Below are 17,460 nucleotides of genomic sequence, written 5' to 3' on the forward strand. Positions count from 1 at the left end.
CTCTCACCCCCCCCAGCCCAACCAGGGCACTGGTTTCCCCACCCCCAGCAGGGCACTGGCTCTCCTCCCACCCCCAGCTCAACCTCCCAACAGGGCACCGGCTCTCAACCCCCCAGCCCAACCCCCAGCAGGGCACCGGCTTCCCCCCGCCCCCGCAGGGCACCGGCTTCCCCCCGAGAGCCCGCCCGGCCACCCCCCCAGCAGGGCACCGGCTCTCCCCCCGCCCCCAGCAGGGCACCAGCTCTGTCCCCCCAGAGTCCCACGTCAGCAGCAGGGCACCGGCCCCCAGGAGGACACCAGCTCTCTGCCTGCCTGCCCCTCTCCTGCAGCAGGGCACCGGCTCTGTCCTCCCAAAGTCCCACCGGTTCTCCTCTCACCAGCCCACCACCAGCTCCCCCCCAGCTCACCGGCTCTCACCCCCCCCAGCCCAACCAGGGCACTGGTTTCCCCACCCCCAGCAGGGCACTGGCTCTCCTCCCACCCCCAGCTCAACCTCCCAACAGGGCACCGGCTCTCAACCCCCCAGCCCAACCCCCAGCAGGGCACCGGCTTCCCCCCCGAGAGCCCGCCCGGCCACCCCCCCAGCAGGGCACCGGTTCTCCCGCCCGACAGCCCCCCCCAGCAGGGCACCGGCTCTCCCCCCGCCCCCAGCAGGGCACCGGCTCTCCCGCCCGGCCACCCCCCCAGCAGGGCACCGGCTCCCCCCCCGCCCCCAGCAGGGCACCGGCTCCCCCCCCGCCCCCAGCAGGGCACCGGCTCCCCCCCCCCCCCCGACAGCTCCGGGTTCCCCCTCAGCGCTCACGCCCAGCGGGCTCCAGCCCCCGCGCTACCTGCCGGGCAGGCGCGGCCCGCGACGGGCGGGGACGGGGCTGCTCCGCGCGGCTCCGGTTTAACGGCCGAGCCGCCACCTGCCAAGCGCCAGCAGCACCGCCCGCAAGGGCTCGGGCCTAGTGCGCGTGCGCAGAGAGCGCGCCGCGGGGCAGCCTGGGACTTGTAGTCCCGTGAGCCGCCCTCCGTGCGAAAGACAGAGAGCGAGGGATGGCTGGGTCCGGGGTCCTCCCCCGCCCGGCTCCCTGCAGGCGGCCCCCCATTGCTCCCACCCCGCCCAATCCATCAAGCCACCGATGCCCCCTTCCTCCCCTCGACTTTACCCCAGGTATCTCCCAAGCTCCAGGCCAATAGGCCGGTTCTGCCCTCCTCTGCACCGCACTGTCCTGCCATTGCTCCTCCTGGCTGGGCACATGTCACTGGAGAGTTACAGCGCCGGTGGTGGCTTTGCAGCGCTGTAATTCACTCCTGTCCACACTGGCAAGGCACATACGGCGCTGTATCTCCCTGGGTACAGCGCTGCATGTACTCCACCTCGACAAGGGGAATAAAGAGAACAGCGCTGGAGTGCCAGTGAGCGATCTTAGACACTGTAACTGACCTCCGGAATCTTCCCATAATGCTTTTAAGTAAAGATTAGTTCTTTGTTTTGTTGTGATGCCTCTGTTTGTTTTGTTGTGAACTCCGGGCTCCCTGAGCTGCTTATCTAACAAACAAACACAGCAACTGTTTGCTGGAGCAGAGGCAGGCAGGGGGATGAATGTCCACAGCTACTGTTTGCTTGAGGAGAGGAGCAGCATGGGCCTGCAAGGGACGGGCGGGAGGGTCAGTTTTGGAGCAGCTGCTTATCTGGTCTGTGAGGAAAAAAAAAGGCTAGTTGCATTTAGTGAATGAGAGAGGGGTGGGGGAAGGGGTCAGAACTTGCAAGGCAGGTTGCTGACACACTGTCAGCTCCAAAAATTCACTCTCTCTCTCTCCCCCATGCTCCCTGTCACACTCCACCCCCCACTCTTGAAAAGCACGTTGCAGCCACTTGAATGCTGGGATAGCTGCCCATAAATGCCCCACTCCCAACACCGCTGCAAATGTGGCCACACTGCAGCGCTTTCCCTACACAGCTGTACGAAGACAGCTGTAACTCCCAGCGCTGTACACCTGCAAGTGTAGCCAAACCCTTAGAAAGAGGGTTGGATACTTTTACTGATGAGATTACAAATCTGGTTGACAAAGGTTTACGGTGATGACATAATATACTTCTTTTTCTGTAAGCCATATGACTCAATACCACATTATATTCTGATTAAAAAAATCAGGGTTATGCAACTCAATGTAGCACCTATTTAATGAGTTAAATGCAGACTGAAAGATCTCCCAAAACAGTAATTGTAAACAGAGAATCAGCATCCAATGGTGTGTTTCTAGTGCAATCCCAGGGAGATCTGTTCTAGTCAATGATATAGAAGAAAATATACAAACATTGCTGGTAAAGTATGTACATATTGCAAATAATGTTAAGGACAGGTTAATTCTACAGAGTGATCTGGGAAGCTTAATGAGCTATGCTCACTTGAACAACATAAGATTTCATACAGCTAAATACAAGGTAATACAGTTAGGAACAAAGACTGTAGGCCACCCTTACAGAGCAGGGGGTGGTATCCTGGAGTGACTTAAGAAAAGGACACAGAGTGAGAGGGGAGGAGGGCGGGGCCATGTGGGGGCATTGAGGGGCTATGGGGGAGCGGTCTGGGGGTGTCAGAGGGAGATGGGAGGGGCTATAGGAGCTCCTAGGAGGTGATGTGGGGAGGGTGAGGGTCCAGGGGGCTCTGAGGGAGTGAGAGGGGAGGAGGGAGGGGCCATGGGGGGCATTGAGGGGCTAAGGGGAGGGGTCTGGGGGTGTCAGGGGGAGATGGGAGGGGCTATAGGAGCTCCTAGGAGGTGATGTGGGGAGGGTGAGGGTCCAGGGGGCTCTGAGGGAGTGAGAGGGGAGGAGGGAGGGGCCAGGGGGGCATTGAGGGGCTATGGGGAGGGGTCTGGGGCTGTCAGGGGGAGATGGGAGGGAGGGTGAGGTCCAGGGGGCTCTGAGGGAGTGAGAGGGGAGTAGGGAGGGGCCATGGGGGCCATTGAGGGGCTATGGGGAGGGGTCTGGGGGTGTCAGGGGGAGATGGGAGGGGCTATAGGAGCTCCTAGGAGGTGATGTGGGGAGGGTGAGGGTCCAGGGGGCTCTGAGGGAGGGAGGGGGGAGGAGCGAGGGGCCATGGGGGCCATTGAGGGGCTATGGGGAGGGGTCTGGGGGTGTCAGGGGGAGATGGGAGGGGCTATAGGAGCTCCTAGGAGGTGATGTGGGGAGGGTGAGGGTCCAGGGGGCTCTGAGGGAGTGAGAGGGGAGGAGGGAGGGGCCATGGGGGGCATTGAGGGGCTATGGGGAGGGGTCTGGGGGTGTCGGGTGTGATGGGAGGGGCTATAGGAGCTCCTAGGAGGTGATGTGGGGAGGGTGAGGGTCCAGGGGGCTCTGAGGGAGTGAGAGGGGAGGAGGGAGGGGCCAGGGGGGCATTGAGGGGCTATGGGGAGGGGTCTGGGGGTGTCAGGGGGAGATGGGAGGGGCTGTAGGAGCTCCTAGGAGGTGATGTGGGGAGGGTGAGGGTCCAGGGGGCTCTGAGGGAGGGAGGGGCCATGGGGGAGGGGTCTGGGGGTGACAATGGAACTACAATACCCATAAGGCCTGCTCTGTGACGTCATCCCCATTGGACAAATACGAATTTCCGCGTCCGGTGGCTAAAGCAGGAAATCTCGCTCCTGCCTGCAGACCGGGCGAGACCCGGACCCGGATTTGGTGAGTGGCCCCTGCCGGCAATGGGGGGGAGCCCAGCACAGGGGTGTGTGTGGGGGGGGCAGTTGGGGGGGCCCAGCACGGGGGTGTGTGTGGGGGGGGTAGTTGGGGGGGGCCCAGCACGGGGGTGTGTGTGGGGGGGGTAGTTGGGGGGGGCCCAGCACGGGGGTGTGTGTGTGGGGGGTAGTTGGGGGGGGCCAGCACGGGGGTGTGTGTGGGGGGGGTAGTTGGGGAGTGTGTGTGTGTGGGGGGTAGTTGGGGGGGGCCAGCACGGGTGTGTGTGTGGGGGGGGTAGTTGGGGAGTGTGTGTGTGTGGGGGGGGTAGTTGGGGGGGGCCCAGCACGGGTGTGTGTGTGTGTGGGGGGGTAGTTGGGGGGGCCCAGCACGGGGGTGTGTGTGTGGGGGGTAGTTGGGGGGGGCCCAGCACGGGGGTGTGTGTGGGGGGGTAGTTGGGGGGGGCCCAGCACGGGTGTGTGTGTGGGGGGGGGTAGTTGGGGGGGCCCAGCACGGGGGTGTGTGTGTGGGGGGGTAGTTGGGGGGGCCCAGCACGGGGGTGTGTGTGGGGGGGGGAGTTGGGGGGGGCCCAGCACGGGGGTGTGTGTGGGGGGGGTAGTTGGGGGGGGCCCAGCACGGGGGTGTGTGTGGGGGGGGTAGTTGGGGGGGGCCCAGCACGGGGGTGTGTGTGGGGGGGGTAGTTGGGGGGGGCCCAGCACGGGGGTGTGTGTGGGGGGGGTAGTTGGGGGGGGCCCAGCACGGGGTGTGTGTGGGGGGGGGTAGTTGGGGGGGGCCCAGCACGGGGGTGTGTGTGGGGGGGGTAGTTGGGGGGGGCCCAGCACGGGTGTGTGTGTGTGGGGGGTAGTTGGGGGGGGCCCAGCACGGGGGTGTGTGTGTGGGGGGTAGTTGGGGGGGGCCCAGCACGGGGGTGTGTGTGTGGGGGGTAGTTGGGGGGGGGCCCAGCACGGGGGTGTGTGTGGGGGGGGTAGTTGGGGGGGGCCCAGCACGGGGGTGTGTGTGGGGGGTAGTTGGGGGGGGGGCCAGCACGGGGGTGTGTGGGGGGGTAGTTGGGGGGGGGGGCCAGCACGGGGGTGTGTGTGTGGGGGGCAGTGGGGGGGGGGCCAGCACGGGGGTGTGTGTGTGGGGGGCAGTTGGGGGGGGCCCAGCACGGGGGTGTGTGTGTGGGGGGCAGTTGGGGGGGGCCCAGCACGGGGGGGGCGAGGCCCAGTGCTGGAAGTCTGTGTGGGGGTTGGAGCTTCTTTGACCCAGTCCCCCTGCAGGCTGAGGCGCTGGCGCATGGCCACGGAGCTGGTGGCTGCACGGACAATGGGCCCTGAGCGGATCTGTCCCAATGAGCACGAGGAGCTGGGACCGCAGGAGGTGCCTGAGGGAGCTGTGGACCCCCCTGGAGACTGGAGCAGCGAGGAGCCCGAGGAGGAGGAAGAGGGGGGCAGCAGTGGCAATGGCTACTTCTACCAGCCCCTGAGCCAGGATCCCGAGCTGGGGTCGTGGGACCAGGGTTCGCTGGCAGCTGAGGGGACACAGGGCCCTGCAGAGACAGCGCCTGGCATCCAGGAGCGATTGCAGGTCACATGGGGCTGTCTGGTGTGGGGGGGAGTGTGCAGGACAGATGGGATGCACTGCTGCCATCTTGTGAACTTGTTATCAGTAAAGTGATAGTCTCAGCATGGCATGAGGAGCTCTGTCCCTCACATGTCTTTGAGGAAGCAGAATCTGAGAGCACCCGGCTCCCCCCACCCCAATGCCCTGTAAGCCTAGGGGCACTAAACTGCATCACTGGAATCAGGAGCTCTAGTCCTCGTCCTTCCACTAGCTGCTGTAACTGTTCCTTGCACTTCACATCCCGTATGAGCCATGGACTCCTACTGCTGCCTTGGGGCTAACCTATCGATCCCCTTTTCCACAGACAGTGCGAATGAGAGCGGCCACAAGGTCACTTCTGGCAAAGCTGGATGGAGAGCTCTGATCTCTGCAGCTTGGCTCTGTTACATTATCTCCTTTGTGTCTCCTCCCCCCAGTCTTTCAGAAATAATAGTCTGTGACCCACACTAACACAGTACGGCTCGGTCACCTTTTAGCAGCTGGACCCCATAGAAGTTCATGGCTCGAGTGGCAGAGGCTTGTGCATTTACGCTTACAGAGCCAGGCTTCAGTCCCTGCAGGTGACAGTAACAGGGCAGTTGTTGTCAAATGTAATTGCCAGACCACAGTCTGCTCCTGGAGGCAGGAAGAGGAACCAAGCATCATGGAGCCTGTAGTTCCACTGCTGCAGTCTTTCAAATCCTTGTGTAACCCAGCCTCTCGTCAGCTGATCCTGTAGCTGGCCTGGTAGAAGGCTATGCTGTGGCTCTGGTTTGAAACCTGCTGCTGACACTTGAGGTGATAAAATATACACTGATGAAATGTTAGGGCCCTGCAGTAACCATTGGGCTGATTTTAGATTGCACTTTTTGTATTTTAGAAGTGAATTGGGATGTTGTGTTAATATTGGCTTCCTTACTTCTGTAGTGTTTGCATTTTGGTTAATTGGAGCAGGCCCTTCATGAACCGGGAGTGGCAGGTTTTTGAGTGGTATGTGGGAGATTGCCTATGTGTGCAGAGCGGCAGACCCTGCCTGTAAACTCCAGAAAGGACTGAACTTGATTTAATAAACACTTTTCCAGAAAATATGCCACATAACTAAAGGTGCAACATTAGTGCTTAGTGGGGTGGGCAGACTGCCTTGGAGCATGGTAATGAGTTGTAGAGCCTTCACCTGGTCTCCTTTGAATCCTGACCAGCTCAGCAAGTGTTAAAAGTTCTCATCCAATAGATGTTTGTTTATTGTATAGATATGATGGGGGGGAGGGGCAAATGTTACAAACAGGTCGTTATGCTTTGCACTAGTTTGCAGGCTCTTCAGGGCCAGGCCTGTCTCTTGCTATGCTTGTACAGCACCTTGCACAATAGGGCCCTGAGCTCAGTTGGGTTCTTTAATGACAGCTCTTTCAGCAGGGCCCAGAATTGCATTACTCACTCTAAACTTGTCAGCACTAGCAGCACAGATTGTGGCACAGGGAGGGAGGGGAAGTTAAATCAAGACAGACCAAAAATCCTGACTTAGTCTTTTATTAAATCTCATGATTTTGGGGATCTGACTTAAGACTCTTTGGGGTGGCAGTACTGGGGAGCATAGGGAGGGGCTGTACAGGAGGATGGATGCGGGTGGGGGGAGGAGGGGACCATGTTTCTCCCCTAGGCTTTGCTGAAACTTGTGAGGATTTTGTTATGCACTGCAGATGCTGAGGCTGCACCTGCCGGACCCCCCTGTGGATAGCGAAGAGGAGGAGGATGACAACGGAGCTGCAGCTCAGAGCAGCCGAAGTTCCATCCCTATGGATCCAGGTCAGAGAATCCCCTTAACTCTATTCTACCCTGAAGTGGCATTTGTTGGGGATAGAGAAGGAGGCAGCTCTCTCCTGCTGGGCATTGTATCAGCACCAGGACCTGGCTGCTTGGAGGTGGAGCAGAGCTCCCAGAGCCCAGCTGGTTGAAGGCTTTGGGCCTGGGCGCTATCTCTAGCAGCAGCGTCTGGTCTCATGCTCTGACTTTGTTTGGCCCTAGCACACGTGGAGTTGGTGAAAAGGACGATGGCTGGCGTGAAGCTCCCTACCCTGGGAATCCCTGCGTGGGCCAGCGAGATCTCGGATGATCAGTGGACGGCTATGGTGCAGCGAACGCTGCAGGCCAGGCAGAGTCTCAGCGCCTCTAGGCCAGAATGGAAATGAAATGCAGAGCCAGGGTCAGGTCCCTATCAAGAGAGCTGAGTACAAAGTGCTACCCTGTGCACTTTAACCTCGGGTTATGTATGGCAGGCAGACCACCACCATCCTTCTCTGGATGGGTCAACGACCTTCCCCGGTGCTAAAGTGCTAAGATGTTCAGTTTGTCTCCCACTGAGGAGATCTGTTTCCTTGTCTCTTCCTTTCCCACTCCCAGCCATTGGATAGTTTGATGTCAGTTAGTGTGGTGTCCTCATGCTCGCCCAGTCATAGTTCTCTGCCTCCACGGAACTGGACTGTCTTCATAACCTCCAAGGGCAGAGCGTTAGTGGCTCTAGCCAGGTCCATCTGTGAGGAACAAAGGCCTGCACGAGGTGCCCATGGATCCCAGTGAGGGAAAGGGTATCTCCCTCCTCACCCATGCATGTGCTGCCCCCAAGTGCTGTAGAGGGCAAACAGCTGTGCTATACCATGTCACAGGAGGTGAGTTCAGTGTGTTGTCTTTTCAAGAGATCCATTTTATTTAGTTCTGTACATACAGGGACATCTGTACAAAATCCAACACTTTTTCATACTATAATGCTCTACTGAAAATAAAGTACACCATATGTACATATGACCTGTAAGCAGTTTAATACTTGTGTCCAGGGGGTGACTGCATTGTTTAGTTTTGCTTTTCCCTCATGAGGGGAGGGGCTATGTGAGAAGTGGCAGAGGCTGCTCTAACTCTGTCTGTGTGAGTGGGGAGGGCACAGACTGAATATGAGGAAATGTTGTACAAAAGACAACAGAGGCCTGGCAGACAGTTACCAAGGGCTGGGTCCTCATTGTAATTCTGTCGGATGATAGTTCAGCAGAGGTGCAGCAGGCACTCACCCCTTTCTCACACTGCCCCACCTTACATATATAGGACACGGGAATGAATAGGCAGCAAACAAAATGTAATGTTGAAGTACTGAACACAAACTTCCCTGCTCCCCAAGAAGAGGGCTATGTATTTGTCTAAGTCATCCAGCACACACTGCTCTGTTACTGTGCTGCAGCGTACAACCCACCCGGGCAGTGGTGCTGTCCTGGTTAGACATGGAAAGTTTCACTGCTACTTGCTTCAGGACAGGCACCAGAGCCCACCCCCAGGAAAATCCTAACCTGAAATGCAGCTACAGCCTCCAACTCTTCTACAGCCAAACCACTTCTCTACACATGTTCAGGCCATCTACTCCCTCTGCAATCTCCACGGGGGCGGTGCCTGCTCCCTGGAATCTTCTGGTGCACTTCAGAGGTGGGATGACAGGCAGCTTGCTTCATAGGCTCTTGCTAATGTGTGTGACAACCAAGGCCAAGCCACTTCTTCCCATTCCATTTCCTCAGCCCATGCCCCTTTTTTTCTCCACCAGTGTTATAAAGGGCTCAGCCACCCATTCCCACAGACTCTTGTATACCTTCCTTGCCCCTACTCCAGTGTAACAGCTGCTACAGAGCCAGAGGAGGTGCTGGGCCAGGCATGTAGTAAGTGTTGGCTCTATGTTAACACTCACACTCAAAGTAAGCAGTAACCTTCCCCAATCTGTGATTCATGGATCCAGACGAGACTTGAAGTAGCCCCCAGTGTAAAGCTGATAGGAAAGGCTGTTCTGTTTGGGGCTGGGAGAGGAGAGAGAAAAATCTCCAAAGGATTAAAGAACCTACTATATAAATTACCTTCCCCTCCACCTCTGCTGGGGAATTCAAAAGAATGTGAATGAGCCAGGGTGTGGAAGGAATGACTTAGGAAAAAGCTGAACAGGGCATGGGGGAGAGGAGATACCTGTGAAGGGTTTAAACGAGAGGAATTTAACATGAGTTGGGGTGGGAATTAAAAGTAGGAGCAGTGGGGTGAAGTTAAGGAAGGGAAAACAGGCTGAAGGTCAGGAGTGAGAAGTAGGAGGCTAGAGCACTGTCTCCCAAGGGGAATCCTAGCAGATAGACACCATAGAGCTGGAGCAGAGATGCCTTACAGATGCAGAGCAGACATGATACTTTTCCTTTTGTAACGTTCCATGATTTGGAAATGCAGTTAGGGCTTGAGGGGGTTGGCTGGTGCTGTCAATCTATGTTATGAGTGAGGCCGGTATTTGTTTAAAGGTATAGCATGCCCACTCATGCCCTTTAAAAACTAGCCTCCCCAGGGTGACAATGGGGAGAGCTGTGACACAAAATCGAATGCTCAGGAGAGAACCACCGAAACACTGCAGCACCCCGGCCAATAGCACCCATAGATTACCTGCCAGGATGAAGGCCCTGGGCTATTGGCAAATACATTCCTAATGATGAAATAGCATAACTAGTCCCTTCTATGCTACAAGAGAACTAACAGCTGCACAACAGACAAGAGAACTAGCTGCCTACATGGCCAGCATAAGGTGAGCCTTGATCAACACCTGCAGCAGCTACAGATTCCAAAGTGCAGAGCAACAGAATGCTTCCAAACTCAAAGTGGCCCAAGACACGCCTATCGCTTTACTGCCAGCACAAGCTCCTGGACCGGACGGCTGGTGGAGCGATGGAGCATCGGATGCCCCGTGATATGACAATGAACTGAGGCTAGCACAACTTGGGGCTGAGTATGCAGACACATCACAGAGCAGGGACACATTGGTCACGTGCCCCTGGAATAGCATGTTAAATTCGGGCACGTCATTACTGAAAATATAGTGACAAGTTTGAGGGAACTCAAGATGGGAGCAACAATGGTTGGAGGAAATGACAATGTTTCCTCATTAGAGTTTGGCCAATAAAAACCTTCGGGGGTGGGGGACTCATGCTAAACGAAGAAGGGAGAGGGTAATTACATGAGGGGGGTACAAAGGAATAGGGGTAATGTGCTTACATTCAGACTGCAGAGCACTTCACCCAGGAAAGGATTAGCCCACCATACGGTAGGCAGGGAGGAGGGCTAGAGAACAGACAGGGGAGATTCAGTTAAGTAAAGGATAAGTTAAGGTAAATACTTGTTCTCTTGGCAAGCCAGATTATTAACTGGTGGAATCACCGCCCATCGAGGACAGTTACAATTCGACTGGAAAAGGCCCTTGAGAATCCACTGTAGTGAACAAACCTGCCCTGTGGATAGACTTGAGTCAACCAACCGAGCCTCTCTCCGCTGTCATGGCTACGGGTCTCTGATGCACAGATGGAGCAGGGGGTGGGTGTGGAGGATGGTCCATGCACAGGGCCTTGGGCTGTGTGCAGAACCATGTGATGTAGGCTGGCTGAAGAATTCCATCCAGACACTGAGCATTCGGGGGAGGCTTTGGTCCTGCATCAGTAAGCAGCAGGGAATGGAATGACTCCTGCCTGGAATGATGCGAAAATGGACTGGCTGGGCTCCCTTTGCAGACGCACACACAAAACAGCGTTAAAGGAAAAAGCAGGAGGATGTGACAATGCAATGAGATACGAGGTACAATGTAAAACCAAATCTACCCTGAAAGAATGAGAATGGCGTGGACAGGCACAGCTCACCATGTTCATTCCCTAGTTATACATTAGAACCAAGTGCATTTCTGGGTACCCCTGGGGGGAAAGGGAGGGGGGCCAGGGCTCCCAGGGCAGCTCCCTAGCCCGTCAGAGCGCCTCTTGGCTTGAGGTGAGGAATTCTTCTGCTCTCTTGTGGGCCTCCAGGGCTTTTATAGTGTAGACATCCTGAGGAAGCTCAGATTTCCGACGCAGCAAAACCTTCTCCTTCTTGATGTCTTTCAGCATCTAGAGACAAAGCCCACAGTCAGCGCTCTGCTTCAGGAGATGAACTAACCTCCCACCCAGCGAGAGTCCCAGGCCCCTCACTCTCACTCAGATCAACTTTGAGCATCTCCCTCTTCCCCAGCCCAGAGGAACAAAGGTGGCTCTTGCTCACGTGCCCCTAGCCTCACCCTGTGAGAAGCAACAAAGGGGAGCAGTAACGGCAATGCTCCACCCAGCTGCCTAGGTTTAAGGAAGCCCTGCTTGCTGGGGAGGGATTCTGCCTACTACCCAAAGCCATATGCGGCCCTACCAAATTCATGGTCCATTTTGGTCTATTTCATGGTCATAGGATATTGAAAAATATTAATTTCATTATTTCAGCTATTTAAATCTGAAATTTCACGGTGTTGTAATTGTAGGGTCCTGACCCAAAAAGGAGATGGGGGGGGTCGCAAGGTTATTGTGTGTGTGGGGGGGGGTTCGCAGTATTGTTACCCTTACTTCTGTGTGGCTGCTGGCGGTGGCACTACCTTCAGAGCTGGGCAGCTGGAGAGCGGCGGCTGCTGGCCGGAAACCCAGCTATGAAGGCAGAGCCACCGCCAGCAGCAGTGTAGAGATAAGGATGGCCTGGTAAGGTAGTGCCACCCTTACTTCTGCACTGCTGCTGGCAGGGTGCTGCCTTCAGAGCTGGATGCCCAGCCAACCCCCACTGCTCTCTGGTCACCCAGTTCTGAAGGCAATACAGAAGTAGGCTGGCAATACTACGACACCCCTAAAATATCTTTTGACCTCCTGCAACTCCTTTTTGGGTCAGGACCCCCAATTGAAGAAATGCTGGTCTGTCCTGTGAAATCTGCATAGTATCGGGTAAAAGCACACAAAACACCAGATTTCATGGTCCGTGATGCATTTTTCATGGGCGTGAATTTGGTAGGACCCTAACTGTAGAGACACTCCTGGGCTCACATGGGACCTCAGCACAACTCAAAGAGGAGCTAGACATTCCATATGGAGTGCAAGACTATGCAGAAGTATAACAGCCAATGCTAAATTTTTGAAGGGCGATAAATCCTCCTTCTTCAGGGTTTAAGAATCTCTAACTGTCTCTCTGCTTCCTGCTGTGGAGTTTTTAACATTTCCTCTGAAACATCTGGTGCTGGCCCCTGGATACTGGACTAGATGAACTCAGCTCTGATCCAGTCTGGCAAGATCTCTGTTCAAATGGAACCACCTATGGTGGAGGGACCTCCTCTGAGGAACTCTGCCCAGGGTGCTGGACCCTGACTCACCTGCACAGCCTCTGTCTCCACCGTTTTCTTCAGTAGCTGAATGTCCTCTGCAGTTGGGGTCTCTGTCTCCATGCAGTAAATAGGAGGCAAAGGTGGGGGTGCGTAATACATGGGGTACTGCAGACAATCCGAACAATCAGGGAGGTTAATTCAGCATGCAGGCGCACTGCACTCCAGCACCAGAATACCTCCTCTACCCCCATGTCTGACAGGGCCCCGGGGAATTTCACATGCTCCCAAAGCACCCTCTACACCTCAAGCCAGCACAAAGGGGTTGGGCAGTATTCCTCAGCCAGGGAGACTCTTGCCCTTCGCTGTTCCCACTCTGCCTGCCGAGCAGTGGTGGCGTGCCATTCACCATGCCTAGGCTGGCAGAGCAGGAGAGGGCCAGCCACTGGCACACTCCCTACTCGATAACCAGGAACACACGCAGGCTTTCCAGGGACAGTTGCTCCTCCGGTATCAGATGGTCAATGCCACTGAAGTAACAGGCCAGCTGGGAGATTGGAGGTATCGCCACTAGCTTGGCAATGTCCTCAGGGAACTGCGCGTCACGACAATAGGGGATTGAGACACAGGCTGCCACTGGGGCTCCATGGCTGGCAGGACCTTCTGCAGGGAGCAGCCGCCCAGGGATGGGTTCTGCTCTTTGCGGGCCCAGGCTGCAGGCGTTTGAAACCCCAATGCTCTCTCCCCCGAGTGACATCATTACCTGGGGGTTCTGCCGGGCCAGCTCCTCAACCTTGTGCCACACCTCCTCTCGCTCCTCAGCTTTGGATCTTCCCCTGCCGAGAAAGGGAAGACGTTAAACTCCAGGGAAAAGTGGCAGAGATGGAAATCCACTGGGGGGCTGGCGACAGCAGGAGACAAGGAGGGAGGGGAAGTGGAAAGCGGGGGGGGGGGGGGGGTCACTAATTTTGTCCCTTACAGACAAAGCTATTTCTCGGTGGGGGTAACACCTGACAACTGGGAGCACCTGGAGGAGGATCCATTCCATTCAGTGCACCTAGGAAGATTTTGAGTGGGCACAGAGTGTGTCTGTCTGTCTGTCTTTGGGGGGTATCAGATTGCTAGCTGGAGGGTAAAGCAGCTGGAAGTGGGTTGTCTGAATGATCAGTTCATGTCTTTGAGTTTGAAGGAAGGAAGCATGTGGACCTGTCCCCAGCATTACGTGCTGAGGCTAGTTTGGAGTTACCATTCTCTTTCCCCAGGCCAGGCACAGAAACATTGGAACTGCCCTACCAGAGCCGAGCGAGGGCTCATCTAGCTCAAGGTCCCTCTCCAACACTGGCCAGGACCAGCAGCTTCAGGAGACAGCACAAGAAGCCCTGAGGTGGGCAAATCACAGATTTTTCATACAGTTTAAGCCCAGAAGGGACCATCAGATCATCTAGTCTGATCTCCTACATAGCACAGGCCAGAGAATGTCACCCAGTTACCTCTGCATTGAGCCAAACAACTTGGGTTTGGCAGATCTTCCAGAAAGGCTCCAGTCTGGGTCTGAAGGCATCAAGAGATGGAGAATCCACCAGTGCCCTTGGGAGTTTGTTCCAAGGGCCAATCGCCCTCTCTGGTAAAAATCTGCACCTGATTTCTAAACACATTTTGTCTGGCTTCAGCTTCCAGCTGCTGGTTCTTGTTCCTCCCATCCCTGACAGACTAAAGAGCCCTTTAGCACCTTGCAGTTTCTCCCCAAGAAGGCACGTACACACTGTAATCAAGTCACCTCTGCATCTTTGTTTTGATAAACTGAACAGATCAAGCTCTGAGTCCCTCACTCCAGGGCATTTTCTCCAGCCCATGCCTCTTCTCTGCATCTTCTCCAATGTACATCATCCTTTTTAACACGTGGACACTAGAACCGGATGCAGCATTCCGATATTGGGCTCACCAATGCGGTATGCAGAGGTAAAAATCACTCCTCTCTGCTCCTACCCACTATTCCCCTATTTATACATCCAAGGACAGTATTAGCCCTTTTTGCCACAGCATCATATTAGGAGCTCACATTCAGTTGATTATCCAAAACGGAAGCTCTGTATTTTTTTCAGTCTCTGTTTTCCAGGATACAGTCTCCCACTCTGTAGGGACTGCCAGCATTTCCTGTTCCAAGATGCATGACCTTGCATTTTCCGAGAGATCCTGATCGCTGTGTGTCACTGAGCCCTTTCCTCAGTGGTATTTACCACTCCATCATTCTTTGTGTCAGCGGTGATTTCATACTTACTATCACATCACTGTTGAAAATGTGGACTAGTGTCTGCCTAGTACCAATCCCTGCGGAAGCCCACTACAAACACCCCTGTTCTAGGATGGTTCCCCGTTGACGGCTAGTTTCTGACACCTGTCAGTTAGCCAGTTACTTCATTTAACGGGGGCTCTTGCTGATATCGTACAGTGCGAAACTAAGTCAAATCCTGACAAAAGTCTCGGCAGGTTACATTTGTGCAGGTGCCTTTATTGACCAAATTTGTAATCTCACCAAAGAACAAAATCGGGATTGTTTTCCAAGACCTATTTCCCATAAACCAATGTTGACTGGCATTACAGTCCTATGATACACATGTGCAACACCATTCCACAAGAGAAGTTTCTTCCTATTGCCATCAGTCAGAGACTGGTTTTATGTCCTGCAGTAGGACATTTTTTAATCCCACCTGATGGTACAAGAGGCCTCTTACTGACCCTTACGCATCTGGGGTACCAACTGATCTGGGGTAAGTGACTGGTCTCTTGGGACTGGGAGCAATCTGATGTGTGGGTTTTGGCTTAGGAGATCATTATTACCAAGTTCAGTTTGTCTGGGTGGTAAGATAGATGGAGAGTCTAAGGGAACTGTCTGTGACTCCAGGGTAAGACTGCTATAGTGATCCAGGAGTTCACATTTGCTACTGGCTTGGTGAAATCTAATCACAGAACACATCACCAGCTTGGGGTGCCAGCCCGGTTTTCTGACCATCTGCCCTGAGGCTGGCACTCACAGTTGTGAGCCGCTCCAGACAGCGTGGCAGCGATCATGAAGGCGTGTCCACAATTCCACCTAGCTGCCCCCTCAGCTTTCACACAAGGCAGTATGGACACATGCTCCTGAGCCTACCATCCCTATAGCTGCACCAGGCCCTAACTGCTGAGGTGCAGACAACCAGCTTGTTCATAGTATGACCAGATGCACCATCTTGTAACTAATAGGGCTTGACCCTCTGATTTTTCTCCAAAGGTCTGACTTTCTGAGCAGTGTAACCCTGTTTAAGGATCAGAGGGGTAGCCGTGTTAGTCTGGATCTGTAAAAGCAGCAAAGAATCCTGTGGTACCTTATAGACTAACAGACGTTTTGGAGCATGAGCTTTCGTGGGTGAATACCCACTTAAGGAGTAACTAATCGCTCTTTGGATATCAAGGTGCATTGCCTCACTTCTCCTGGAGGGCTATGGGGCTCTAGAAAAAGGCACCAGCAGTGCCATCAGTGTATGGCCAGGGGAAATGGGCATGCCTCTAACTGCCCAGCGCTGCTCACAAAGGTGCTGTGGCTGCGTAGCTGCAGGCAGCAATCAGCTCTGCAGAGGCAGGCACTGTGGGCGGTCAATAACCATTTAAATGTCTAATCCTTTTCTGAATCCTCCTAAGCGATTGGCCTCAGTGATACCTTGTGGCAGTGAGTTCCACAGGCTAAATATGCCTTGTGTAAAAATAGGGTTTTTTTTTATCAGTTGCACTTTGGTTGGCTTTCAGCCTTATGCGACATCCCCTTGTTCTTGTGCTATGACAAAAGGTGAACAGGAATATCCAACATACCTTCCCTATCCCTGTAATTATTTTGTATACCTCCCACGTGCCCCTTCTTCTAACCTAAACAGTCCTCATCCTTCTCAATCTCTCCTCTCCTCAGTCTCACTGAATGGGGCAGGGTCCTATGGAAAAAACAGCATGTGATCATGTAATTACAGACAATATTATAATATATATGCACAAGAGAGACGAATTAATAGTGCATAGGCAACCTTTATACTGGCACTTCCTATCTTCTGAGTGCTTGACTTTGCAATGTTAACACAGTAACTCCTCGCTTAATGTTGTAGTTCTGTTCCTGAAAAATGCGAGTTTAAGCGAAACGATGTTAAGCGAATCCAATTTCCCTATAATGTAAATAGGGGGGGTTAGGTTCCAGGGAAAATTTTTTCGCCAGACAAGACTGTTTTTAAAAAAATATATCTATATAAGAAAAAAAATAGACACACACACACCAAGTTTTAAATAAACAATTTAATACTGTAAAAGCAGCAAAGAGTCCTGTGGTGCCTTACAGACCAGGGGTCGGCAGCCTTTCAGAAGTGCTGTGCCAAGTCTTCATTTATTCATTCAAAGTTAAGGTTTCGCGTGCCAGTAATACATTTTAACGTTTTTAGAAGGTCTCTAAGTGTATAATATATAACTAAACTATTGTTTTATGTAAAGTAAATAAGGTTTTAAAAGTGTTTGAAAAGCTTCATTTAAAATTAAATTAAAATGCAGAGTCCCCCGGACCGGTGGTCAGGACCCAGGCAGTGTGAGTGCCACTGAAAATCAGCTCGCGTGCTGCCTTTGGCACGCGTGCCATAGGTTGCCTACCCCTTTTATAGACTAATGGACGTATTGCAGCATGAGCTTTCGTGGGTGAATACCCACTTTGTTGGATGCGTGTACTGGGTATTCACCCACGAAAGCTCATGCTCCAAAACGTCTGTTAGTCTATAAGAAGCCACAGGAGTCTTTGCTGCTTTTACAGCTCCAGACTAACACGGCTACCCCTCTGATAATTTAATACTGGTACACAGCAATGACGACGATGAAGCTTGGTTGAGCTGGTGAAGTCAGAAGGTGGAAGAGGGAGGCATATATCCCAGGGAATGCCTTGCTGCTAAATGATCAACTAGCATTCGGCTGAGCCCTCAAGGGTTAACACGTTGTTGTTAATGAGGCTGGGCACTCTACAAGGCAGAATGAATAGAGGGAGGGAAGACAGCATGGCAGACTGAGA

General features: G+C 54.2%; 3 protein-coding genes across 4 annotated transcripts in view; 1 reads left to right on the forward strand and 2 right to left on the reverse strand.

Moving 5' to 3' along the window:
* The window catches only part of KLHDC3 (kelch domain containing 3), a 36,467-nt gene extending 35,551 nt beyond the window's left edge, over positions 1-916 (reverse strand). Inside the window, exon 1 of the mRNA XM_030558177.1 lies at positions 831-916. The gene's annotated coding sequence lies outside the window, so the exon portion shown is untranslated. The remainder of the gene's footprint in view (positions 1-830) is intronic.
* Positions 917-3,564: 2,648 nt separating this feature from the next.
* On the forward strand, positions 3,565-7,659 carry MEA1 (male-enhanced antigen 1). Its single transcript, XM_030558187.1, has 4 exons — positions 3,565-3,661; positions 4,933-5,239; positions 6,952-7,057; positions 7,277-7,659. The coding sequence occupies exons 2-4, from the start codon at positions 4,949-4,951 to the stop codon at positions 7,438-7,440; spliced, it is 561 nt and encodes a 186-aa protein (XP_030414047.1). The 5' UTR covers positions 3,565-3,661; positions 4,933-4,948; the 3' UTR covers positions 7,441-7,659.
* Positions 7,660-7,931: 272 nt separating this feature from the next.
* The window catches only part of PPP2R5D (protein phosphatase 2 regulatory subunit B'delta), a 45,717-nt gene continuing 36,188 nt past the window's right edge, over positions 7,932-17,460 (reverse strand). The window contains exons 14-16 of one of the 2 annotated variants that reach the window (XM_030558174.1): positions 13,159-13,231; positions 12,447-12,563; positions 7,932-11,178 (exon numbers count right to left, since the gene is read on the reverse strand). In XM_030558174.1, the coding sequence (XP_030414034.1) occupies positions 11,041-11,178; positions 12,447-12,563; positions 13,159-13,231 (328 nt within the window). In that variant the 3' untranslated portion in view covers positions 7,932-11,040. The other variant, XM_030558175.1, reaches the window with a different exon arrangement.

This window comes from Gopherus evgoodei, chromosome 3 (genome assembly GCF_007399415.2).
Source record: "Gopherus evgoodei ecotype Sinaloan lineage chromosome 3, rGopEvg1_v1.p, whole genome shotgun sequence".
Taxonomy (NCBI): Eukaryota; Metazoa; Chordata; order Testudines; family Testudinidae; genus Gopherus; species Gopherus evgoodei.

Coding starts and splice junctions, on each gene's coding strand:
- MEA1 (XM_030558187.1), top strand. CDS start 4,949: ATGGCCACGGAGCTGGTGGCTGCACGGACAATGGGCCCTGAGCGGATC. Junction 5,240..6,951: donor GCATCCAGGAGCGATTGCAG/GTCACATGGGGC, acceptor TATGCACTGCAG/ATGCTGAGGCTGCACCTGCC. Junction 7,058..7,276: donor TTCCATCCCTATGGATCCAG/GTCAGAGAATCC, acceptor GTTTGGCCCTAG/CACACGTGGAGTTGGTGAAA.